The sequence below is a fragment of the Acipenser ruthenus genome, chromosome 23, assembly GCF_902713425.1.
Source record: "Acipenser ruthenus chromosome 23, fAciRut3.2 maternal haplotype, whole genome shotgun sequence".
Classification (NCBI taxonomy): Eukaryota; Metazoa; Chordata; class Actinopteri; order Acipenseriformes; family Acipenseridae; genus Acipenser; species Acipenser ruthenus.
This window is the reverse complement of record NC_081211.1, coordinates 13755151-13781310: the sequence shown is the minus strand read 5'-3', so window position 1 is coordinate 13781310 and position 26160 is coordinate 13755151. Positions and strand designations below refer to the sequence as shown.

The 26160-nt window shown below is 41.5% G+C and overlaps 1 protein-coding gene across 1 annotated transcript in view; it reads left to right on the top strand.

Moving 5' to 3' along the window:
- Positions 1 to 25927, top strand: part of LOC117412812 (uncharacterized) — a 48739-nt gene extending 22812 nt beyond the window's left edge. The window contains exons 3-8 of the mRNA XM_058996700.1: positions 913 to 1298; positions 2709 to 2792; positions 4060 to 4143; positions 16144 to 16751; positions 18101 to 18213; positions 21289 to 25927. Coding sequence (XP_058852683.1) covers positions 913 to 1298; positions 2709 to 2792; positions 4060 to 4143; positions 16144 to 16751; positions 18101 to 18213; positions 21289 to 21536 — 1523 coding nt within the window. The 3' untranslated portion in view covers positions 21537 to 25927. The remainder of the gene's footprint in view (positions 1 to 912; positions 1299 to 2708; positions 2793 to 4059; positions 4144 to 16143; positions 16752 to 18100; positions 18214 to 21288) is intronic.
- The last annotated feature ends 233 nt before the right edge of the window (positions 25928 to 26160 follow it).

Sequence of the window (26160 nt, the reverse complement as noted above, 5' to 3'; positions counted from 1 at the left end):
AAAACCTGTAGTTTAGAAGATTGTAAAATAGCCGATTATGGTGACTGGTCTATACAATACCAGAAGTATTTTGCTTGAAATGGGAGGGTATTGTTTCACGGTCTACTTTGACTGTAGATGTACTGTATTACATTTAAATTAAATGAAATTACAACTTTTAACTTTGTGTCATCAAATGCAATCCGAGCAGTGTCTTGGTGCATGGAAATCCACAGTGAGGATCTCACCATCTTCCAAGGAGGCTTGGGCCAGAGCAATAACTACAGAACAACTGGTGGCCCATTTCTATGCATTGCATCCCTCCAATGTTTGTTTTTTGTGTAACATTCTCACCCCATCATTGGAAAGGGGTAGGATTGATTGCATCTGGGGTACACCTACACTTCCACATGACGATGTGCAGCCTGGAATTGTACTTGGGGAAGTCACAATCACTGGTCACATGATGTATAATGAGCCTGGAATTGTACTTGGGGAAGTCACAATCACTGGTCACATGATGTATAATGAGTCTGGAATTGTACTAGGGGAAGTCACAATCACTGGTCACATGATGTATAATAAGTTATTATGCAGAGTGGACCCTCTCTCTTCTGGTATACGAGTGTCTTCATATGGAAAGAGGTTCTGTCACCCACATTGTGGAAGGAGACAGCACTCGTACCATAAGACAATACAATACATAGGCAATTCTGTTTCTATATCTTTACAATTGTTATCTGTTGGTCTTCTACCATGCAGGAGACAAGACATATGGCAAAATAGGATGTACTGGAATGGTCTGAAATCTGCCGTTTTAATTGGCTGAAGGGGGGTTCTTGATTTATAATATATTTTAGATGTGTTTGAAAGGAGTACAATAATGATCATTGGGATATGTAATGTATTATTTCTTCATTACAAAATACACAGAAAAGGAAACAAGTGAAGGCTCGGCCACAGAACCACCTAGTGTACTGGAGAAGAACTACAGGTTCAAGGACATTCTGCAGCTTCCTGCAGGTCTAGAGGAGGAGATCAGTGAGAGCCAGGGCACAGTGACATCTGCTGGTGGAGAGGGGAACTACACCAACGATAAGGAAGCACCTCAACCCGCCCTGGAGGAGACTGCTGACAGCCTGGAACGGTCCCTCACCCTCATACTCCCTCTAGAGGACGAGGAAGGGGAAGAGGAATCCTCCGGGCCAATGAAAGATGAGGAGAGCTCCAGCACAGACACAGAGTCCTCAGAAACTGAAGACGGGAATGCCAGCATTGTAACAGCGCCCCCTGCCGCAAAGGAGCCCAAATACACACAGGTACCTCAATTGCCGTTCCAACAGCAGTTTGTGTGTTAATACTGTAAATGTGACAGAGCTGAGATCTGGGGCAAAATGAACTTCTCCCAGGGGAATTCAGAACCAATAAAATAATAACAACAAGAAACATTAGAAACTGCAAAAGAGGCAATCCCAAGATAAATATAAATATAAATACTGATTCGAATACTGATTCGCATCCATTCCAATACATTATCTTTGAAACAAAACAGTTAAAAATTATATTCATAAAATGGGTATTTTAAATATTCTATCCTGATTGGTCAAAACAGGTCGCATGAGGGTGTTGCTATTACAGCATATCACCATGGCTCGGCACTTCTTTTCAAAAAGGGGCAAATCACTGGTAGATATCCATATGCCACTATCATTTTGAAGAAAAACAAATCAATGACAGACATATTGGAATTTATAGCAATAAACATGACTGAAGTGTACATGAGATGCTGAATGAGTCTGAATCGGACACCAATGACTAATTAAAGTAGTGAAAAAAGCAAAAGTATTCAAATCAATTCAAAACTCGACATTCTGATCGCTGTCTGCTCCTTCTCAGTGTACTGCAGAGTTTCCCTATCCCATTCTGAAAATAAATAGTTTAAAAAAAATCTTAAACTTTCACCTTTTTTGGGTCGTTCTTAAAATAGCCTGTTTTGTTTCCGCTGCCCCTGCTCTGCCTGCCTACTGCCACCGGTCCCACCCCTGCGCACGCCACTCACCCGGGCCATGGTGATATTACGATATATCACACACCCTGTTGTGCCTTACTGCTTACTTATCAAACAAGTATTGTGTTTTTTTTTTGTTATAGAATGTTGTGTTTCTACTGTATTTTGTAATATCAGTTTTAGTGCACCATAGAGAAAGGTGTGTAAAAATAAAAGTATTATAAAGTATTAAGTAGCAAGTGGGTGATGCAAGGGTTTTTATAAGTGTTATTATTAATCTCTGCAGTCTTTCTCTTTCTCACACTGTCCTCTTACACTCTCCCCCTCTCAAACACACCGCCTCTCCCTGGTCTCTCCCCTCCTACTCGCTCTCTTTCTCTTTCTCACACTGTCCTCTTACACTCTCCCCCTCTCAAACAAACCGCCTCTCCCTGGTCTCTCCCCTCCTACTCGCTCTCTTTCTCTTTCTCACACTGTCCTCTTACACTCTCCCCCTCTCAAACAAACCGCCTCTCCCTGGTCTCTCCCCTCCTACTCGCTCTCTTTCTCTTTCTCACACTGTCCTCTTACACTCTCCCCCTCTCAAACAAACCGCCTCTCCCTGGTCTCTCCCCTCCTACTCGCTCTCTTTCTCTTTCTCACACTGTCCTCTTACACTCTCCCCCTCTCAAACACACCGCCTCTCCATGGTCTCTCCCCTCCTACTCACTCTCTTTCTCAGATTTTCTCTCACCCTCAGGAGATAAAGGCGGGCCCGAAATCTCTCCATCCTGTTGAAATCACTCACTGTCTGTTTGAGCTGGAGGTAGGGACTCTTCCAGCCGTGAGGAATGCACTTATTGAAGTGAGCATGTCTGTGCAAAGAGGCTGCTTGAGCTGCTTGTTTGTTGTCGTTGTTTACAATATCGGGGCTTCTGGGTGTATTAATTATTTTAATGGGTATACCATAGTCATTTGAAATAAATGCGTGTGGATGTGCTGTAATGTGTGTGTGTGTGTGAGTGTGTCGATGTGCTGTAAGTGTGTGTGTGTGTGTCTGTCAGTGTGCGAGCGTGTGGATGTGCTGTAGTGTGTGTGCGTGTGTGTGCGTGTGTGTGTGTGTGTGTGTGTGCCTGTCAGTGTGCGAGCGCGTGGATGTGCTGTAGTGTGTGTGTGTGTGTGTGTGTGTGTGTGTGTCTGTCAGTGTGCGAGCGTGTGGATGTGCTGTAGTGTGTGTGTGTGTGTCTGTCAGTGTGCGAGTGTGTGGATATGCTGTAATGTGTGTGTGTGTGTGCCTGTCAGTGTGCGAGTGTGTGGATGTGCTGTAATGTGTGTGTGTGTGTGTGTGCGCCTGTCAGTGTGCGAGCGTGTGGATGTGCTGTAATGTGTGTGTGTGTGTGTGCCTGTCAGTATGCGAGCGTGTGGATGTGCTGTAATGTGTGTGTGTGTGTGTGTGTGTGTGTGTGTGCCTGTCAGTGTGCAAGTGTGTGTATGTGCTGTAATATGTGTGTGTGTGTGTGTGTGCCTGTCAGTGTGCAAGTGTGAGGATGTGCTGTAGTGTGTGTGTGTTATTTAACTGTCTGTGTCTGTCAGTGTGTGTCTGTTTGTCAGTGTCAGTGTGTGGATGTGCTTTAATGTTTGTTATTTAGCCTTGTCTGTGTGTGTCAGTGTGTGGATGTGCTGTACTGTTTGTTATTTAGCCTTGTCTGTGTTTGTCTGTGTGTGTCAGTGTGTGGATGTGCTGTATTGTTTGTTATTTAGCCTTGTCAGTGTGTGTCAGTGTGTAGATGTGCTGTACTGTTTGTTATTTAGCCTTGTCTGTGTTTGTCTGTGTGTGTCAGTGTGTGGATGTGCTGTACTGTTTGTTATTTAGCCTTGTCTGTGTTTGTCTGTGTGTGTCAGTGTGTGGATGTGCTGTACTGTTTGTTATTTAGCCTTGTCTGTGTTTGTCTGTGTGTGTCAGTGTGTGGATGTGCTGTACTGTTTTGTATTTAGCCTTGTCTGTGTTTGTCTGTGTGTGTCAGTGTGTGGATGTGCTGTACTGTTTGTTTGTTTAGCCTTGTCTGTGTAATAACCCTTGACACTGTTTGCAGGAGGAGTGTAAAGGGGTTGAAAGAATCTCAGAAGATGTCAAACGCAAGATGCTGCTCATTCACAACAGTACCGTCAGCATTCAGGTGAGAAACAGGAATGTAGTCTTGTAATCTGTCACATGGTGCTGGGATCGGGTATGTTTCATCCATTCAGACTAACCTTGCTTTTAAAAAGGAATGTTATCCATCTTCCACGCAATGCAGAGTGACAGGGTGGGATAGTTGTTCTTCATTTTCTGCTGTATAGCATTCAGTGTATTCACATTCCTACACTGCACCACAGATTGCAGTAATTCAGCAGCACTTTGTTATTCCTGCTTCCAGGTGGCAGAAGAAAACAGAAAAGTTAATTAAAATAACAGCAGGGGTCGCTGTGACCTTCAAGTAAATGCTTTTGGGAAACAAAACCCTGGCAGCTACAAAACTCAACGAGGTTAAATTCTACATAAAATGCCTTTAATCCTTGCAATATTATGATTAATCACTTTGAGGTGCCATAGTGCAAGAAAGAAAATAACAATATGAGCTATTACTGAATTGGTGTTGTTTTCATTTAGTTCCTGATATTTCAATATTTATTGGAACGATCTCACAGCTATAACTCTAAACTGTGTGAAACATTCATCTCAGCTGCTGCCTGCCTGCCTTCTTTTTACATTTGTAGCAAAACAGATTTCTGAAATATGTAAACAGAAACGTGTAACAGGACAAACGTATAAAGACAATTTATATTTATATCTTTATTTTCATGCACAATAAAAAAAAAATTCCAAACTGAAAAATCCAAAATACGAGACATCTTGGAAAGGACTTGCCATGAAACTTCCTTACATCACCATGGAGAAAGCGTCAATTGTTATACAATATTACCCACAAATACATCAAACATGAGTAACCTAAATAAAGCAGTATTCAAATCCTATTGAAGAACCATGGATATTCAATTAAAGTAGGTTTTCATTGATCATACACAATGGGAAAGCACGTACCTAAAGCTTTAGCTATTTATTAACCTAAAACATATCTGGCTCATTCTACCATTAGAGTCTTTTGCACTGAAAAGCAACAAGTATTTTTTCAAGAAACTTTTTTTTTTTTTTTACTAGAAAAACAACATTAAAACATACCAAAACACTTTTGCTGAGTTGAACAGCAGAAAACCTGTGAATAACAAGCCATGAATCCTGGTCTAAACTATGTTGTGTGTCACTATGTTAGGGACATATAAGTAATGATTTGAGAAAGTGTTCAAGCTGTTTAAATTTGAAATCATACATTAAAAAATGCAGTTCTTGGAACTTAAAATAACTGTTGTCAAAGATCTCACTTTTTAGTTGAAATAATATTACAGAATTTACAAACTGCAGTTTGAAGCACTTAGGGTTAGTGGTGGTGGGGACAGGTGGGGGGGAGAGGGAGAGACCTGAGATTCGGTGTGCTGCTGCTGTAGATGAGTGTTTTGGAGACGCGCTGTTTTTGTGTCTGCGGTGTTAGAGCCATGTGAGTATATTCCAGTAAAGTGTTGGGTAATTCGAGAGCCTCATAAGTTTTGTTTTGTTAGATTAAAAGTGTTCAGCCGCAGGTAAAAATCCCCACACCTTTTGGGTTTGTTTACTAATGCTACACCGCTGTGTCCTTTATGGGGTGCCATGTGTAAATCTTGTACTTTTTCCCCAGGTTTAATTTAAATCTTGTATTTTTTCCCCAGATTTATAAATGTTGTGAAAATAAATACATATTTTTTTAAAGGTGTACATTCAGATATAATTTATAAATCTAGTTACAAGATTTAACATTTAGCGAAATATTTAACTAAATATTAAATCTCTTAGATAGATTTAACATTTAGCTAAATATTTAACTGGCCAGCTAAATCTGGAGTTTGTATGCAAATGAGTTCCGGCCACTTCGTGCTTTCACGCGATTTGATTCACATTTGCATATTTAACAATTAGCATAACAACAGCCAATCAAATTGCATGAAAGCACAAAGCGGGCGGAGCTCCTTTGCATACAAACTCCAGATTTAGCTGGCCAGTTAAATATTTAGCTAAATGTTAAATCTTGTTAAGAGATTTAAGATTTTGTTAAATATTTAGCTAAATGTTAAATCTTGTTAAGAGATTTAAGATTGAGTTAAATATTTAGCTAAATGTTAAATCTTGTTAAGAGATTTAAGATTGAGTTAAATATTTAGCTAAATGTTAAATCTTGTTAAGAGATTTAAGATTGAGTTAAATATTTAGCTAAATGTTAAATCTTGTTAAGAGATTTAATATTTAGTTAAATATTTAGCTAAATGTTAAATCTTGTAACTAGATTTATAAATTTATATCTGAATGTACACATTTAAAAAAAAAATTATTTATTTTCACAACATTTATAAATCTGGGGGAAAAATACAAGATTTAAATTAAATCTGGGAAAAAAGACACATGGCACCCGATAGTCCTTCTCCTCTAATCTTGTTTAACGGGGGAAATGGGGGAAACAGGGGGGGGAAACGGGCGGGGGGGGGGGGGGGCGTCTTTGTTTTAATCGTGCTCCGCTGGCCAGCAATTACGGGTGGGGGAGGTATTGCTTCTTTGTTTGTTAAAGCAGATCAGTCAGTTTTTGTGTTTGTTTATTTGTTTTTTTTTTTTTTATTATGCTTGGTGTGTTGTAGACACTGTAGATGTTTAAGTGATTTATATTTTATTACGTTTTTGCTAGTTTCCTGAGAGAGTTTATTTGTAATGAGTTGTTGTTTATATTATTATTATTATTATTATTATTATTATTATTATTATTATTATTATTATTATTATTATTATTATTAGTTTGGTTTGTGGTTAATCAGTGCGGTTGAGGGCAATAGCCACCTGATTGTCCTGCTAATTAGATTATGTAATTTTCATTGTGTTTCCTTTAGTTTAACATTGAAGTCCTGCCAGTCTATTAACAACTAATTAACCCCCAATTTATGTTGCCCCTTATTTTGCTGCTAAACCTGAACTTTCTTGCTAATTGTCTTAAATATAACTAAACTTGTATTTTGCTGTTAAACTGTTCTCATGTAGTTAATCCTGATATGTTGCTGCTAACGTTCCCTAATACTGTTAAACCCCGTGTGTATTAACAATCTGTTAAACCCCGTGTGTATTAACAATCTGTTAAACCCCATGTGTATTAACAATCTGTTAAACCCTGTGTGTATTAACAATCTGTTAAACCCCGTGTGTATTAACAATCTGTTAAACCCCGCGTGTATTGACAATCTGTTAAACCCCGCGTGTATTGACAATCTGTTAAACCCCGCGTGTATTGACAATCTGTTAAACCCCGCGTGTATTGACAATCTGTTAAACCCAGCGTGTATTGACAATCTGTTAAACCCCGCGTGTATTGACAATCTGTTAAACCCCGCGTGTATTGACAATCTGTTAAACCCCGCGTGTATTGATAATCTGTTAAACCCCGCGTGTATTGACAATCTGGCTTTTGTTGTAGAACCCTTGCCTGGAAGAGCTGTTTCCAATCACCTTCCACTCTTAATGAGAAGTGCAATCGCTGCTATATGTTGGTCTAATACCCCATGCTTTTAAATATACTGTGGCTATTGGCTGGCTTTATTTAATTTCCCCTCCCTTGTTTTTAGTAAAACATTAATGCATTTTATTGTATAGTTATTTAAAGTGATTTATGTACACCCTAGATCATTGTAATAAAGCATTGTGAACTTTTATTCTGCCTCTGTCATTCTGTTGTCATCGCCGGTCACTTTGCCTCTATTCCAAACCTTTTAGTTTAGTAGTGCCCCCCCAGTGGCGGTGTTGGGACCCCTATTGGGTGTCACTGGGTGGCTGCTACACTTACTGGGACTAGTTTTAAATGTGTCTTTGCTTACATTCTAATCTAGTGGTGTACTGTTGAAATTCAGGATGGAGCTGCGTGTCAGTGTTAAAACAATACTGTCACTGGTACGTGTTTTATTGAAATTCAGGACGGAGCTGCGTGTCAGTGTTAAAAACAATACTGTCACTGGTACGTGTTTTATTGAAATTCAGGACGGAGCTGCGTGTCAGTGTTAAAAACAATACTGTCACTGGTACGTGTTTTATTGAAATTCAGGACGGAGCTGCGTGTTAGTGTTAAAACAGTACTGTCACTGGTACATGTTTTATTGAAATTCAGGACGGAGCTGCATGTCAGTGTTAAAACAATACTGTCACTGGTACATGTTTTATTGAAATTCAGGACGGAGCTGCGTGTCAGTGTTAAAAACAATACTGTCACTGGTACGTGTTTTATTGAAATTCAGGACGGAGCTGCATGTCAGTGTTAAAACAATACTGTCACTGGTACATGTTTTATTGAAATTCAGGACGGAGCTGCATGTCAGTGTTAAAAACAATACTGTCACTGGTACGTGTTTTATTGAAATTCAGGACGGAGCTGCGTGTTAGTGTTAAAACAATACTGTCACTGGTACGTGTTTTATTGAAATTCAGGATGGAGCTGCGTGTCAGTGTTAAAACAATACTGTCACCGATACATTATTTATAACAGCTTTAAAATGTCTGAAATAATTTCAAATTTCTATTTTGATTTGAAAATGACACATTGTATTGCTATTTATTTTAAATATATACTTGGTACATGGTTAAGAAGATGGCCTGTTGTGCCTCATGGTTTACTGGGACATCCCACTGCGGTGAATACAAGCACTTTACCACCAACGATCATTCAATATCCTCTATATATTGTAAATAGTTTGAAATATATGTACAAATACTAAAACATTTAAGATAAATGAATAAATGAATAAATAAATAAATACCGATGCGCCCGGGAGGCCAGGCAGATCAGAGCCAGCAACACATGGAAATATAATAAGCTGCTGTAGTCCTGTAGGTTAAATTGAATTCTAATAAATAGAACTGTAAAGATGCAAGCATAGGTGATGTTGCAACCTATAGAACAGAATTACATTAGTAAGAATATAGCTTTGCTCAGAAAAGTGAGCATCCCAATGAAAATGTTTATGTATTAAAATAATATGTATTGTGTATATATATTATACTGTACATATGCATTTCAATTAACTTATTATAATAAATTATATTTGACAATAGGTGAATTATTGTTTAGTTAGTCCAATAAAGGGTATCACCTCGCCTTCTCTTTGTCGAATAAATGATATTAAAATTCAATAAATGATGCCGAATGCATTAACTCAAACTGTAGCCTAACCAGGGGCGGTGGCGAGGAGCAGGCTGGGTGAAGTGAAATTACTGTCAGGCTTCTTTTCTACCTCTGTTTTTAATTCAGTGAAGCCATACTGTCTCACACTAACCTAAACAAGCACTGAGAGAGACGGCTTTGCACTTTGAAAATATATTGACACACCTCTACCTCACCTAGAACCTGTATCGCTATATATTCTGAGCTTTACCAAGCACTTTTTACACAATTATTATACCACATTAATCATGACATATTGCTTATTCAGAATTATTTTGGGTGTTTAAATACATTGCACAGACTCTTGCATCTCTATTTGTGTTTTATTCATTTAAGTTTATCAATGTTCCAAAAATGCCACGCCTGTGTTGAACAATCCCAGTCCCCGTTTATATACAAGATGTTCCTGTGTCTGCTGCTTTCAAGAAAATATATCATGACAGTTTCACTGTCTTGTTGTCCTTTACTAGGGTAAAATGACATACCCCCCCAGCCCCCTCATCAGGGATGCCACCTCCACTGAGCCTAACCTTGAAGGTCCTGGCTGAGGGACCTCACCTGAGCTCTGGAGGTGTACCTACTTTCAAATTCAATAAAATAAATGTAACAATTTTATATGTAATAAAACAATTAGCAACAACTGGTACATTTGTATTGATAAAGTCAACAATGTTACCTTCAGTCAACTCTGTTACTAACAAGATTTGTCCTTTATGACCCATGAAGACCAGAATGGGAGACATGGTGTGCTTCTGGTAAAGGGCTTCCTGGGGGTTATTTTAACAAATGTATATATTTTGGAAAATGAAAGTTTTGACTTGCTTCATGTAACATGGTTGACACTTAGAAAGTACCCTACGTACCCCAAGACAAGTTAGTTTTAAAAAAGATATGAAACATTTCTCAGACATGCTTGCAGGTGTTTTCATGTATCTTCTTGCTTGATGATAAGGTCACATGCTGAAGATCATGTGATTTGTGGGGTAATCCATTATTTTGCATGGAGAGTTCTCCTTAGTAATAGGATTGACAGTGGATTTAGGGCCAGTGTTAAATATCTTAATTTATGTTAATAAATATATATTGATTGTGTAAATGTATATCTGAGAAACAATGTACTGAGTTGTTTTCGGTAAGCCGGTACGGCCTGGTACTGCGTACTGGCAAGACATTTTGTCAAGGTCATTTTATATTTCGACTTATCAAAACCGATTGTTTCAGCTACATCATTTTTTCTTTGTATTTTAAGTCCGGCTTCTTCTTGGTTGTCTGGTTACGATTGACATTTAAGCAAAAGAACCTGAAGTCACTCGGGTCCCATTCACGTGACTGAGGATGACAGAGGGGTGATCGCCATGGTAACCATCACTCTAACAGGGTTTCAGCAGCAGACCTGTCAACATTGACTTTTCAAAAAAAGGGAGCTTTTGTAAACTGAAATCTTAGTGGATTACTTGTTTAATCGTTCTGATTCTGTGTTTATCACGTTTCAATGGTGATACTAATAGCTGATATATATTTGAATCTGTCTTTTTGTACATTTAACATGTTTTGAGATGCAATATAAAGAAAATAATGAGTTGCTGTCATTTGCAATAAATACACCCGCCGTTTCATTTTTTAACTATTATTGTGTTATTATATACAGTACTGTTCTTTTAATGCTTTGGAGCGGGTACGGCGTCAGTGAAAAAAGTCCAAGTTCTTCACTCTGAAAATCTGGTAACCCTAATGACATGGACAGTGCGAGAAACTAAAGCTCTGATATAAATTTGGTCAGACACCATAAAAATCAAATAGTTTTTCTTTCCAATTCAATGTTTTAATTGTTAGTATATTTAAGGTTCAAAATGAATAACCTTTTTTATTTTGAAACCTATTTTGAAAAATAAAATGCCCTTCCCTGTCCATTTAGCTTTGGTTCCCATAAATTAGCAGTTCTGAACAATTATACAGTACCGGTAAGAAATTAAAGTTACTTTCACCTCTGGATGCAAATCTTTTCACTAAGCGGAGATGTAAAGCTCTGAAATCCCCCCTCCTCACCGTGCCATACCGCTATCAATCCCCCCGTCCTCACCGCGCCGCACCGCAATCAACTCTCCCCCGTCCTCACTGTGCCGCACCGCAGTCAACTCCCCCCCTCCTCACCGTGCCGCACCACAATCAAATCCCCCTGTCCTCACTGTGCCGCACCGCAATCAACTCCCCCCTCCTCACCGCAATCAACTCCCCCCCTCCTCACCGTGCCGCACTGCAATCAACTCCCCCCGTCCTCACCGCGACGCACCGCAATCAACTCTCCCCCCGTCCTCACTGTGCCGCACCGCAAGCAATTCCCCCCCGTCCTCACTGTGCCGCACCGCAATCAACTCCCCCCTCCTCACCGTGCCGCACCGCAATCAACTCCCCCGTCCTCACTGTGCCGCACTGTAATCAACTCCCCCCCTCCTCACCATGCCGCACCGCAATCAACTTCCCTCCTCCTCACCGTGCCGCACCGCTATCAACTCTCCCCCCGTCCTCACTGTGCCGCACTGCAATCAACTCCCCCCTCCTCACCGCAATCAACTCCCCCCCTCCTCACTGTGCCGCACCGCAATCAACTCCCCCTCCTCACCGCAATCAACTCCCCCCCTCCTCACCGTGCCACACCGCAATCAACTCCCCCCTCCTCACCGTGCCGCACCGCAATCAACTCCCCCCTCCTCACCGTGCCGCACCGCTATCAACTCTCCCCCGTCCTCACCGCGCCGCACCGCAATTAATTCCCCCGTCCTCACTGTGCCACACCACAATCAACTCCCCCCTCCTCACCGTGCCGCACCGCAATCAACTCCCCACCGTCCTCACTGTGCCGCACCGCAATCAACTCCCCCCTCCTCACTGTGCCGCACCGCAATCAACTCCCCCCTCCTAACCGTGCCGCACCGCAATCAACTCTCCCCCGTCCTCACTTTGCCGCACCGCAATCAACTCCCCCTCCTCACCGCAATCAACTCCCCCCTCCTCACCGTGCCGCACCGCAATCAACTCCCCCCGTCCTCACTGTGCCACACCGCAATCAACTCCCCCCTCCTCACCGTGCCGCACCGCAATCAACTTCCCCCTCCTCACCGTGCCGCACCGCTATCAACTCTCCCCCCTCCCCACCGTGCCGCACCGCAATCAACCCCCCCTCCTCACAGCGCTGCGTATATCACACAATAACAGTGCTGTACTCAGTATGTATTCAATGAATGTGTATTCACTTTATTAAAACAAATAACAGAAACACAAAAAACCCATACCTGCACAATGCAGTGGCGCAGTCACTTGGAGCCACACTGCGTACGTGCGTAATCACGTGAGAGGTGATCAAATTCAAATTCAAAAACAGCTTTATTGGCTGTACACATCATTGCACTTGATATAGTACCGTATTACATGTAGTCAGTTTTCCCCGAAATTATTCTTATGAGCGGATTGCTTGATTCTCACAAGCAGATTATTTTATCATGGTTAGTATAGGAATGATTTTGTCCCAGTGGTTTTGATCACTATATGCAGTTAATTCTTATATCAGGGACACTGTGTTATATTGTTGCACTATGTAAGTTAAAGTCAATCAATATTTGATTAATAATAAAAAACAAACATGGAAATGTTTTTATTTGGTGGATTGAACATGTGCAGAGTATGTGGTTCTGGATTTCAATGCAAATACACACCCATTTCACGGGCGGGAGCTAGGGCTGTGTGAAGAATATGGGTTAGTATTTAGAGGTTTAGCCTCGAGGGAATGATGATGGCCTGTGGGCCGGGAGTGCTTGTTTTGAAATGTTAGTGGCCTGCAGGCCAGGGCAAAGGACGGGGTCTGGACTTTATACCGCAAGAACCCCCTGAAAACATAGAAATCCTCTGACTCTGTGGAGAATCCTTAGAGCCGTTGCCTAGTGGACCAGGCCATGCCCCCTCAGGACAGAAAGGTTCATAACCTGGAAAGAAGGAAGGAAAGAGAATCCCTGTTTCCAGGAGCCGCCCTCAAAAAGGTGAGGCGAGTCCTCCAAGGCCAGGCACTGGAGTACGTCCGTAGGGGTATCTGAAAGATAGAATTTGTTAGTATATGGTTTTTAGTATTTAAGGATTGTAGATGATTACAGCTCTTACTGGTACAGTGGGAAAGAAACAATAGTCTCTCTCGGTGAGACAAGAAAATAGCGCATGAGCTGAGAAAGAACCTTGTGGTCCCCTCTGACTCTCAGTGGTGAGGACCCTCCCCTTTGAACGAAGGCATGAGTAGTTGCAGCTGACTCGAGGCCGGGGAAGTGAGACTCACTAACCCCCATAGAGGAGACTGGCACATAAGCAACAAAATATAGAGGAGGAGGAGGAGGGAGGAGGCAAAGGCAACAGAGAGAGAAAAAGCAAATGCAAAAGAGAGAGCAAAGATTGTGACGTGGCTTAAATAGGCAGAATGCTTTGATAGGCAGGAGAAAAATAGGAGGAGAGGTGCTCCAGCTCCCGCCCCCAAACTCCACTTTAAAGTTAACATCAATTGTCTTGTTACTTTAAAAAATATATACAAATGTATTCACACAGGGGTTTAAAATACCATTATAAGGATTAAACATTCAATAGGGCTGAATGTAGAAATCTCAAAGAAAATGAAATGACAAACATGTACAGGTAGTGGACAAAAAATGGAAACACCAAGTATATTGAAAGCAAGGTCTTCCACACAGGTGTGGGTCATGCGTTAATTAAGCAAATAACATCCCAGCATGCTTAGGGTCATGTATAAAAATGCTGGACAGGCCTAGTTGCCTATAATTATGGCTAGCATGGCTGCAAGAGGAGACCTCAGTGACTTTGAAAGAGGGGTGATTGTTGGGATGCTTTTGGCAGGAGATTCAGTGACCAAAACAGCTCAACTTGCTGATGTTTCACGAGCATCGGTGTCTAAGGTGATGTCAGCATGGAACTCCGAGGGAAAGACATCATCAGCAAAGGGCAACAGTGGGCGGAAGCGCATACTCCAGGATTGTGATATCCGTGCATTAATTCGAAGTGCAAGGCAAAACAGGCAAGCAACTGCAGATCAATTGACTTCAAATTTCAACCTGGGGCGCGAGCAGCCAGTTTCATCAAAAACGTTATGCCAAGAACTCCACAGAACGAGATACCATAGTGGCCCAACGCCCTATTAAGTGACTTTACATTGGTGTTTCCATTTTTTGTCCACTACCTGTATTTTCAATGTTCTTCAATGTCCTAGTTTATTTAAGTATTTCTTAATGTTTTTAATGGTTTTCAAAGACCTCCAAAATATGCAGTTTTAGTAACATTTGGGCACATATACACTGTGATTGTGTATATTACAATTGATCAAAGTAACTTGAAAATGTAACAAGGTGCCAGTATGGTAATACAGACTGAAAACACAGTAAGTGGTGTTCTGGAAGTTAGATTTCATAGCCTACTATATCTGGAAAAAGTTATTGTAAAAAAGCATTCTCACTGTATGACTGTGACCGAGCTGTCGTTGAGTGGCGTGTGAGTGGTGACGTCACGGACAGGAAGTAACAGAAACCAAACAATGAATGGCAGATGAAAACTGAGCGCTACGGCGCTCAGCTATTTTATTAAATGAACAAAACAAAAGATTTAAACAGAACACCAAACAAAAAGGCACAAGGGCCAAACAAACAAACGAAGAAACGATAATGTTAACAAGTATATTGTATATAGCAATTGTTTTTCTTGCTCTTACTTTGCAAAACATGTCTCGCCTCTGACACTCTCCCCTTTAGCGCGGACAGCTGGAGGCTTTTATATTCTGCCCGAGGGGTTAACTAGCTGTTAATGATCTTATTACTCCTCGGCCACAGTCTGCACGAGTTTAGTAAGGATGTGTGACTGTCAGTTAGTTAAATAATCAGTAGCTGATCAGTCATGCATCCTCAAGAGGTTTTTAAAATGCAAAACAACAACAAATAATAATCGGCTTTCGCCGTCATATAAACCTCATAATATAAATAAATAATAAACAAAGGGGTGGGACACTCCACCACAATGACAGACATATTTTAGGGTAATTGTGTTTTACATTAAAGCAATGAAGCAGGTTTGGCTACAGTATACTGTACATTTCTGCTTGCATTGGGAAAGGATTCCTCCTGCATAACAGGAAATACTCTTTTAATTCAGTACAAAAATAGGGACAAAACTAGTTTAACATTACATTAGATTTCTGTAGGTTCTAGTTTAACATTACATTAGATTGCTGTAGTTTTTTTAAAGAGTATGGTTTTTTTGTGCTTATGCTTGTTATTTGTCTCTTGCAGAAACCGTTTTTTACCACATAACTTTATCAGTCTAAATATTATTTATAGGCCAATACTTGGGGGTAGCAGAAAGATGTCAGGAAATGGCACATCCCAGCCACCTCAATTGTGCTGCAAATTCTCATCCCTGCAACCTCAATTGTGCTGCAAATTCCCATCCCAGCAACCTCAATTGTGCTGCAAATTCTGCCGGAAGATTTTGCATTACTGTGGTTGGAACATGCGTTTCCCTCAATAACAACACAGACCATGTATACCAGCTGAAAATAGCATGATGATAAAACCAACCAACTTTATTATGATTAATTATGCAATTGCATTGCTATACGTTGCATCCACCACAATTGTCCTTGTAAACTAACTCAGTATGCCACAAAGCACTGAATAATGTCCTCGACCTGACCTGTAATGACTCTATAAATTGACGGTGGCTGTCTGAAATAACATACAGGTGTTCTTTTTTGGGTTGGGTTTAAATTCTTACCTATATGATACAAAATCTAATCAAACTATCCATCTCTCTCTGTGCACCCAGGAGAAGCTACGCACCCTGCAAAGGAGGCTAGCAATGGGAGAGGAAAGCGGCAGCGGCAACAATCACATCAAGTGCATCATCCCCAGATCCAGCACCCCTTTCCCAGAGCAACGCATGCACAAGCTCCCCTTCCACTCTCCAATGAGGGACATCAACTCCCCACTGGCTACATCCCACCCACACCCTCACCATCACCATCATGACTGTACCAGCCCACTACACTACATCCCTGGAAGAACATCCATCACTGCTCTGCCAGAACATGGGGTGACTCACCATCGCCATCATAACTGTACCAGCCCACTACACTACATCCCGGGAAGAACATCCATCACTGCTCTGCCAGAACATGGGGTGACTCACCATCGCCATCATAACTGTACCAGCCCACTACACTACATCCCTGGAAGAACATCCATCACTGCTCTGCCAGTGCATAGCCCTCAACCATGTAGCACCACTCACCCAAATGCTGCCCATCACAGCTGTATAAGTTCCCTGCATTCCATCCTTCGCCATGCCTCGGACACCACCCCGCCTGTCCAGACCCTGAGTGTGAACTGGCAGAGAGACAGCGATGCCTCCCTGGACATGGTCTTTGACATCAGGTAACACACAGGGTTACTTTACTGGTTATATCATAATCCGCCATTATCACACCTGTCTAGCACCATCCCAATGTGGTTTTAGTTACTATGAACATTTGTAGAGACTATTTAATGATCATGAGATAATTTGGTCACGCTTTACAACAACCAGGCAATTACAGAGAAATGAATAAGTAATTATTTGTTTTTGTCTCTGTTTTCCAGTGATAACAGTTCATAAATAAGGTTAGGATAGAGTCATGGGTAATAAAAGGAAATAATACACATTTCTAATAATATCTTAATAATATCTTAACACCCAGCATCACTATTTAGAATTATTTTCAGATTGAAGTGTTACTCAACACACTATAGAGTTTATAACAAACTCGTTGTTGCCTGCTATGCTGTACATATCACTGTAAGTGTTTTCATATTTGTATTCATAAATCCTTGGTTATTAATATTGACCATTCATTTTTTGTTTGACTCTGTTTGACTCTGTGTAAATGTCACTAGGTCATCCAATACTAATTTATGACCAAAGATTTGTGAATACAAATATCAGAACAATCGCAGTTATGTTGAAAAATATATTATAGCGATACATATAACACAGCAGACAGCAGCGGTAAGAAATGGGTTTTATTATGAACTCTGTAGCATGTTCAGTAACACTTTCATTGAAAGCATTTGTGCTTTCCTCCCGTTTCTTTGTGGTCACCACAGGGGCAGGGCGGTGTGTGTATTGTGCTGAGTGGGTTTGTTGCGGGGGTTACATTGCAGGGCCAGTCTGGAGAAACTGGTGCATGAGTGTGCGGAGGAGAGGAAAGAGAGGCAAGAGACCATGATAGCACTCGGAGAGTTCCAGAACCAATTCCAGGCCTTCATGAATCAGTGGGAGAGAGCGCAGGGAGAGCAGGGCAGGATCGCAAGCTCACTTGATGAGCTGAGAAAGGAGACACAGAACATCTCTACACTGTGAGAGAGAGAGAGATTGAGAGAGAGAGAGAGAGAGAGAGAGAGAGAGAGAGAGAGAGAGAGAGAGAGAGAGGGGGGAGAGAGGGGGGAGGGAGAGCAGGATGAGAGAGGAGGCAGAACATCTCTACACTGTGAGAGAGAGATGGGGAAATGAGACATAGAACATCTCTAAACTGAGAGAGAGGGGAGGGAGGAAGGGGGAGAGAGAGCAGGATGAGAGAGGAGACACAGAACATCTCTACACTGTGAGAGAGAGGGGGGAGCAGGGTGAGAGAGGAGACACAGAACATCTCTACACTGTAAAAGAAAGGGAGTAAGGAGAGATGGAAGGAAAGAGTGTGTGATTGAGGCCCCTGTCCCTGACTCTTTTCATTGTCTCCCTGTCACAGAGCTCAGAGCACCCTGTCTGTCTTCTCCCAGTTAGGGCAGGAGCTGGAGCACCTCTGTGCAGTGGGAACGCGGGTCTGCAATGTGTCCAGACAACTGCCCACTGCGAAACAAGGTGAGAAAGAGCTTCAGTGAGGCCCAGGGCTGTAATCAGGATAGATTGTGTAGACAGCTAGCCATTGTGGGGTTAGACCAACTGGAGAGACTGCATAGACAGGGGGTCATTATAGCCAAGTGATTTAACAAGGCTTAATCTATCTCAGAGTTGGGTTCAAGTGCATTTGTCTTACAAATGCAAATGCATGCACTTTAGTTGCATCTATATACGAAAGCAAAAGCAACTGAGACTTCACTGTCAGGTTATACGTTTCTCTTGTATGCTCTCAGCACACTCATAAACTCAGGGGAGTCGTTTAGGAGGTCACAGGGATCTTTTGAACTCCTATAAGTGGATAGTTTGTGCACTGACTTTATCTTACCTTATCCAGACAACTGTGAAACAATCAAGGAGAATCACACAGACTCAGTTTATTTGATTTGATTCTCAGTGACTGTAGGACAACCACTAATCTATCAATATGTTCTTTCCAGGAGAAACTATAAATAACTACACCGCTGCATTTTTCTTAGCAGATGCCCTTATCCAGGGCGACTTAAAATTGTTACAAGATATCACATTATTTTTACATGCAAATACATTATTTTTTACACATTATTTTTACATACTATTACCCATTTATACAGTTGGGTTTTTACTGTAGCAACCTATTATTATTATTATTATTATTATTATTATTTATTTCTTAGCAGACGCCCTTATCCAGGGCGACTTACAATGGTTACAAGATATCACATTATCTTTACATACAATTACCCATTTATACAGTTGGGTTTTTACTGGAGCAATCTAGGTAAAGTACCTTGCCCAAGGGTACAGCAGCAGTGTTCCCCACCTGGAATTGAACCCACAACCCTCCGGTCAAGAGGCCAGAGCCCTAACCACTACTTCACACTGCATATTCTCGATGCGGTTGTAACACCTTATCCATCAGTCTCTATAAAGTAGCTGGGGCCCCATGAAGTCCGAACGGCATAGTACAAAATTGGAAAACACTATCTGGGGTGGAAAATGCAGTTTTCTCATGACAGGACTCTGTTAACGGAATCTGCCGGTACCCTTTCGTCAGATCCAGAGTTGAGATAAATCATGCTCTCCCCAGTCAGTCTAAGAGGGCATCTGCCCGAGGCATGGGATATGTATCAAACATAGATATAGCATTCACCCTCCTGAAATTGATACACAACCATAGTGACCCATCTGGTTTAGTTACCGGCTCAATTAGTCTACACCACGCACTCCGGGAAGGTTCAGTTACTCCAAGTTTAACATACTCTTCACTTTCATCTGAATAGCTTTCCTCCGACTCTCTGGAATGTGATATGGTCTCTCCCTAACTCTCAGGCCTGGCGAAGTGATAACAGCATGTTTGATCAAATGTCCTGCCAGGCACATTAGAAAGCACATCACCAAACATATTAATCAATCTTTGTACTTATTTTTGTTGATCAGGAATTCATTGTTTCCCCATTGGAATCTCAACTGTAGATAATGGCTCAACCAAGGGCCGAAGTCTTCCCCTGCATCACCTGAGGATATAAAATTGACTCCCTGTTCTTTCCACGGTTTGAGGAGATTGACATGATAACTTGGACTTTCTTTCCGATGCCCAGGCTGTCAGATTTCATAATTCACTTTCCCAATAGCTCGAATAACCTCAAAGGGACCCTGCCCCTGCCATTTAGCAAATCATTCAGATTTCCGATGATGGAAGCAACAACAACACTTTGTCTCCAGCTCGAAAGTTCCAATGTTTCTTTTTTATTGTAGCTTTGCTGGTGTTTCTGCTGAGCCACCTTAAGATTGTCACGAGCCAATCGACCGACCAACTCTAGGCGATCACGCAACTGTAGTACATACTTAAATACATTTTTAGAGTCTTTTGAATGTTCTTCCCAACATTCTCTTATCAGATCCAAGATACCCCTTGCTTGTTGGCTGTACAAGAGCTCAAACTGAGAAAACCCTGTTGAGAATTGTGGTACTTTGTGAACTGCAAAGAGCAAGTAGGGAAGTAGTTTAGCCCAATTTCTCTTTTCCTGACCTACAAAGCGATGCAGCATACTCTTTAAAGTCTGATTGAACCATTTGACCAGCCCATCCATTTGAGGATGATAAACTGATAAACTGAGGTCCGAATCAAACCAATTTTCATTAATTTACACAGTTACTGAATACAGCTTGACATGAAATTAGTGCCTTGATCAGTGGGAATTTCTTTAGGGATTCCCACCCTAGAAAATAATTTCACTAACTCATTAGCTACTGATTCCACATTCATAGAATGTAGTACCTGTTGGTATTGTGTTGAGGAGTCCACCGCCCTGAGGGCAGCAGTGTGTAGCAGTGGTTAGGGCTCTGGGCCCACTAAGTCTACACCAATTCTCTCAAATGGCACAGCAATAATAGGAAGTGGGACCAAAGGTGCGGGGTGAACTGATTTAGGAGCAACCAAAGGACATTCCGATACATATCTCCGCACATGACTATGAACCCCAGGCCAGTTAAACTGGGCCAGAATTTGTTCCACAGTCTTTTAGGTCCCTAAATGGCCTGACAAAGGGAGATCATGAGCTAATCTCATGACCTCTGATCGAAAAGGCTTGGGAACCAATAACAGTGTTACGGGCTGTCCTGTCCCCGCAGCTCGGGTTATTCTATATAAGTGCCCGGACACAATATATCTAACCTGCTCCCAAGCATAACGCAATGTGGGATCATTCTGTTGCTCGTAACCCAAGACGATATCTTGGTGCCAATGGCCAGGTATATCAAGGGGTGTCTTATTACGTGACCATCCTTTTCAGTAACCCTGCACCCCAGGTCACACTCAATTCCCACTCCTTTACCTCTCTGTTTGTGACATTGGCTTGCAATTGAGTTAGACCCCTCCCCCGTCTCCTTTGAGATCCTTCAAATTTTTCTGCCCGAAAATTCTAGGTAAATTTTGCCAATTGTTTTATCCCGTTGTTTAATTTAGCTGTGAAATCAAGACTATTCCCTGACCGGTAGGATGATGTTTTGTTTTTTTTACCCCATTTTCTCCCAATTTTGGAATGTCAAATTTTTAAGCCTGGCTCACCGCTGCAACCCACCGTGCTGACTCAGGAGGGATGAAGACGAGCACATGCATCCTCCAAAACGTCTGCCGTCAGCCGTCCACTTCTTTTCACTCTGCAAGCCCACCATGCAGCCATCTCAGAGCTACAGAGTTGGAGGACCACTCAGCTCTGGATCACGTACAGGCAGGCCCACAGGCACCCGGCCAACCACAGGAGTCGCTGGTGCACAGTGAGCCAAGGACATCCTGGCCGACTTAAGCCCTCCCCACCTCGTGCGGCGCTCAGCCAATTGTGCACCGCCCCTGAGAACTCAGGCAGTGGAATAGCCTGGACACAAACTGGTAACCAGGCTATAGAGCGCATCCTGCACTCTACGTGGAGTGCCTTTACTGGATGTGCCACTCGGGAGTCCCCAGGTGGTGTCTTTTAACCCACTCTCAATTCCCTGGCGGCAGGGAATTCCCTGCTCGATGGTGATCAGCTGCACCAGTTCTTGTGGGGCGTGGTCTTCAGGACGCAGTGCATTGATCCAGTACGGGTGCACTGATCCAAGAGGTACTGCCTGGCAGTACCGAGATTACAATCAGGATGGAGGCTTGTTAGCGGGATTTAAAGCTGTATTACAGTTAAGACACAGAGGATTTAACCCTTTGCGGTCCTATGTCGGACCTGGTCCGACATTGCAATTATTCCTATCCGATCCATTGTCGGACCCTCTCCGACATCATCAAAAAAACTCAAAAAACGGGTTTCTAGTCATTTTTTCTCCGGAAAAAGCAGAGAAAACCATTCAATGGCCGAGTGGGAGCAACAGGAGCCGAGACAAGCCGATGAAAAAAAAAAAAAAAAAAAAAAGTCTTATCTCATGAATAGTCATACTTGCCCCTGGCATCACATAGGGGCGGTCATAAGGAAACAAGCTGGATGGTACTGCATCAGCGCTCAGAAAATATCATAAAATAATGACTTGGATCACATTATTGAGGAGTTTGGTGATAAAACGAGTGATCAGGACATGATTGATCAGTATGTACGACTATTATTATTATTTATTTCTTAGCATATGTGAAAGCGATAGCGAACGAAAGGGTGGGGCGGGGTGGAGATGCCTGGTGAGTGCTTTGTTGATATGCAGGGCCTTTTAACCCTTTGCGGTCCATTGTCGGACTGGGTCCGACATTGCAATTATTCCTCTCAGGTCCTTTGTCGGACTGGGTCCGACATCATTATAGCAACGCAAAAAACGGGTTTCTAGTCGTTTTTTCTCCGGAAAAAGCCGAAAAAACCATTCAATTGCCGAGTGGGAGCGACAGGAGCCGAGACAAGTCGAAAAAAAAAAAAAAGGCGTATCTCATGAATAGTCATACATATGGCCCTGGTATCAGATAACGGGGCGGCATAGTAAACAAGCTGGCTGAGTGCGTCAGCGCACAGAGACTATCACGGACATTTGCAGAGCTTTTTTCAGATGTTATAGTAATAAAATAATGAATCGCATTATTGAGGAGTTTGGTGATAAAACGAGTGATCCGGAGATGATTGATCGGTATGTACGACTATTATTTTTATTATTATTTATTTCTTACATAGGTGAAAGCGATAGCGAACGAAAGGGTGGGGCAGGGCTGGAGATGCCTAGTGAGTGCTTTGTTGATATGCAGGGCCATTTAAACCCGTTTGACTGTGGAAAAAAATACTTTTAAACAGCGCGTCTAAAATTAACTGCGCGTGTGAAAATAAATTGGACCTGACGCGCCTGACACGCACTTAATAAATGGACTGCAAAGGGTTAAAACAGAATTGTGGCGGAATGTACAAACATGCCTTCACACAAAAACCCCAGAAGAATGTGCCCGTGACCATAGGGATTTCGTTGTGGAAAACAGCAAAGGAAAGAAGGTACAACTTAAGTGTGCAAGTACTGTGGAGTTACTATACATATTTTGACACACACACACACAAAAATGCTCAAGCAGTTTGGAAAGTAACCGAAAACACTAATTTCATACAGTATATCAAAAACGAAAGCCCCGAAAAAAACAATTTACATAAAACTCGAAAATAGCTAAAAATAGATGGCGCCCCCCATAATGGTGACTTATGTCACGGGCACGAGATCTTGGTGACGGAAGCCTTGGGTTGATTCATAAGAACATAAGAAACATAAGAAAGTTTTTGGGTATGTATTCGTCAAACTGGAAGTGGGCAGGGGCAAACCCAGAAGTTGTTTAAAACTAGTTTTCTTTACACTTATTTGCACTGTAAAAATGTCCTGAGTGACAAAACAATGCATCAGTGTGCAGTTTTCTATGCAACACACATGCAAACTTCACTTGCACTGTGTGTAATACATACTGTGCAGTCCTGTGCTGTATTTTGTAACAGAGCTCTACTATAAGTAGGGCTCTTTGTTTTTTTATTTTTGATGATGTAATGTCCCTTTAAGTTTGTTTTGAGCCGACATTGTTTCTTAATTCAACTCTTGTAGAAGTGTTGATTGTAAAACAAGATCGCTTTTGTTGTGTTTTTTTTTTCCTTCCTGTAACTTGAATGACACGCTCTTATTCACTGATAATCAGAGATTCACAAAACACAATTAAGATAAAACTTGCATAACAGGTGAAATCATTTTTGCAACGAGTCACTAGGATTTCAAAATGGGGATTAAAGCAATTTAACTTTGCTCGCTTTTTGGTTTCAGTTTGATTTAAAAAAAGAGTTGCCTTTGTTAGCAGCGAAACGGAATGATTGTTTTACTGAAGTTACAGGGGGAAAAAAGGGTGGGCACACAAAATACTAATGTATGGGTGCCCAAATACTTTTGTCAGAGTATGAAATTAGTTTTTGCATGTTATTTTTTAAAATTTTATTGATTTATAAATTTAGAATCTCCAATAATTTTTTATTTTCTCCCAATTTGGAATGCCCAATTATTATTCATGGGATTCATGGCAGAGTAGCAGGAAACCATTGATCACTAAGAAGAACATGAATGCTCGTCTCAAGTTTGCCAAAAAGCACCTGGATGATCCTCAAGAGCCTTGGAACAATGTTCTATGGACAAATGAGTCAAAAGTGTAACTTTTTGGCCGACATGGGCCCCGTTGTGTCTGGCGAAAACCAAAAACTGCATTCCACAGTAAGAACCTCATACCAATGGTCAAGCATGGTGGTGGTATTATCATGGTTTGGGGATGCTTTGCTGCATCAGGATCTGGATGCCTTGCCATCATTGAAGGAACCATGAATTCTGCTCTGTATCAGAGAATTCTAAAGGAGAATGTCAGGCCATCCGTCCGTGAGCTGAAGCTGAAGCGCAGCTGGGTCATGCAGCAAGACAATGATCCGAAACACACAAGCAAGTCTACATCAGAATGGTTAAAGAACAAGAAATTTAAAGTTTTGGAATGGCCTAGTCAAAGTGCAGACCTAAACCCCATTTTGGTTGAAGATCTGATAACATTCAGTATCAAAAATGTGCAAAAATGCAGAAAATCAGACAGGGGGCAAATACTTTTTCACGGCACTGTATATATATATATATATATATATAATTAGGTCTGTCACTCGATTTATAATTTTTGATCGGTTAATTTATGGGCATTAGTTGATTAATTGGTAGACTCATCCATGCACATTTTAAAGGTAACGTTCTTATAGTGAATCAGTAGAATCTAAAAAAAATATAAGCCCAATGGGAATTTGGTTATTTTAAAAGCATTTTTATTTTAGTAACTGTAACACATTTTCACAGAACGACATCAATCCATGAAAGAGTTTAATAGCAAAATATAACGCACAAGAACTGAGAATGGATTTATTTTTGTCTTTCATGCAAACATATACCAATTAAGCCGGGTCCACACCTGAGCCATTGTAACAGGGTCAAGAATGCCCTGTTCAAATTTATTTTATACTTGTATGTTATTATTTTTATAAAATGTATTTTATGATTTGATTAGTGCACGCTTTGTGTTGTCTGACACTTTTTGATAATTGATTTGTATCACGTTATGTTGTCTTCTCCACCCGCTTCCCTGTGTTTGCCCTGTTGAGCACCTAGTAATTGAATTATTGATCAATTTACGCACCTGAATATAAATAGCACATGTTTTCACAAACGGGATGGCCATCCTGGGGTTTGTGTGTCTGTGCAGGAGTGGGAATGCAGTGTTTGGAGCGGGGAGCGACGAGTGAGAGAGACTGAAACGGACCAGTAAATGGAGCATCCCGACAATAAGTATTGGGCTGATTGTATGCCGGTGTTGAATAATAAGCGCGAACGGCCCGAGTGTTTTTAGCCTGTTTGGTAGTCGAATGGAGTTTAAGAAGTGCACAGAATAGGCTATATTGCGATTCTGGTTTCTCTCTCGCGCTCTCTGTGTGTGTGTTCCCTCCCCTGCACGGACATTGTGTGTGTGTGTGTGGTGTGGGTATTTGTACTTTTGTACCGTGGTATTGTTTTTATTATGACAGTTTTACCGTGTTTTGGAATGTGTATCTCCACTGTATTGCTGGGTAGCAGCGTTGTTGTATTTGCAGCTTAATCCATGACCTCATTCATGTGAACCTTGTTTAACTGCTTGAAATCTTGCTACCTGTTAATAGGTGAATGGAATTGTTGTTTTATAATCAGTACCATTTGAAACTAGGTGTTGTTATTGGAAGTTTACAATAAACAAATGCTTGTTAAAATGTATCTGTGATTTTCTTGGTGACCCTCTTCCTACATTTTTAGATCTGTTATCTGAATAAAAAGAACCTAAAGGATCTTCTGTAATCTGTTCGGTGCCTTATCGCACTGAACTGGCGTAGTCAGGCTACATTAGTACTTTTACATTCAACACTTGCTGCATCTTGTGATATTTTGTAATTAAAGGCA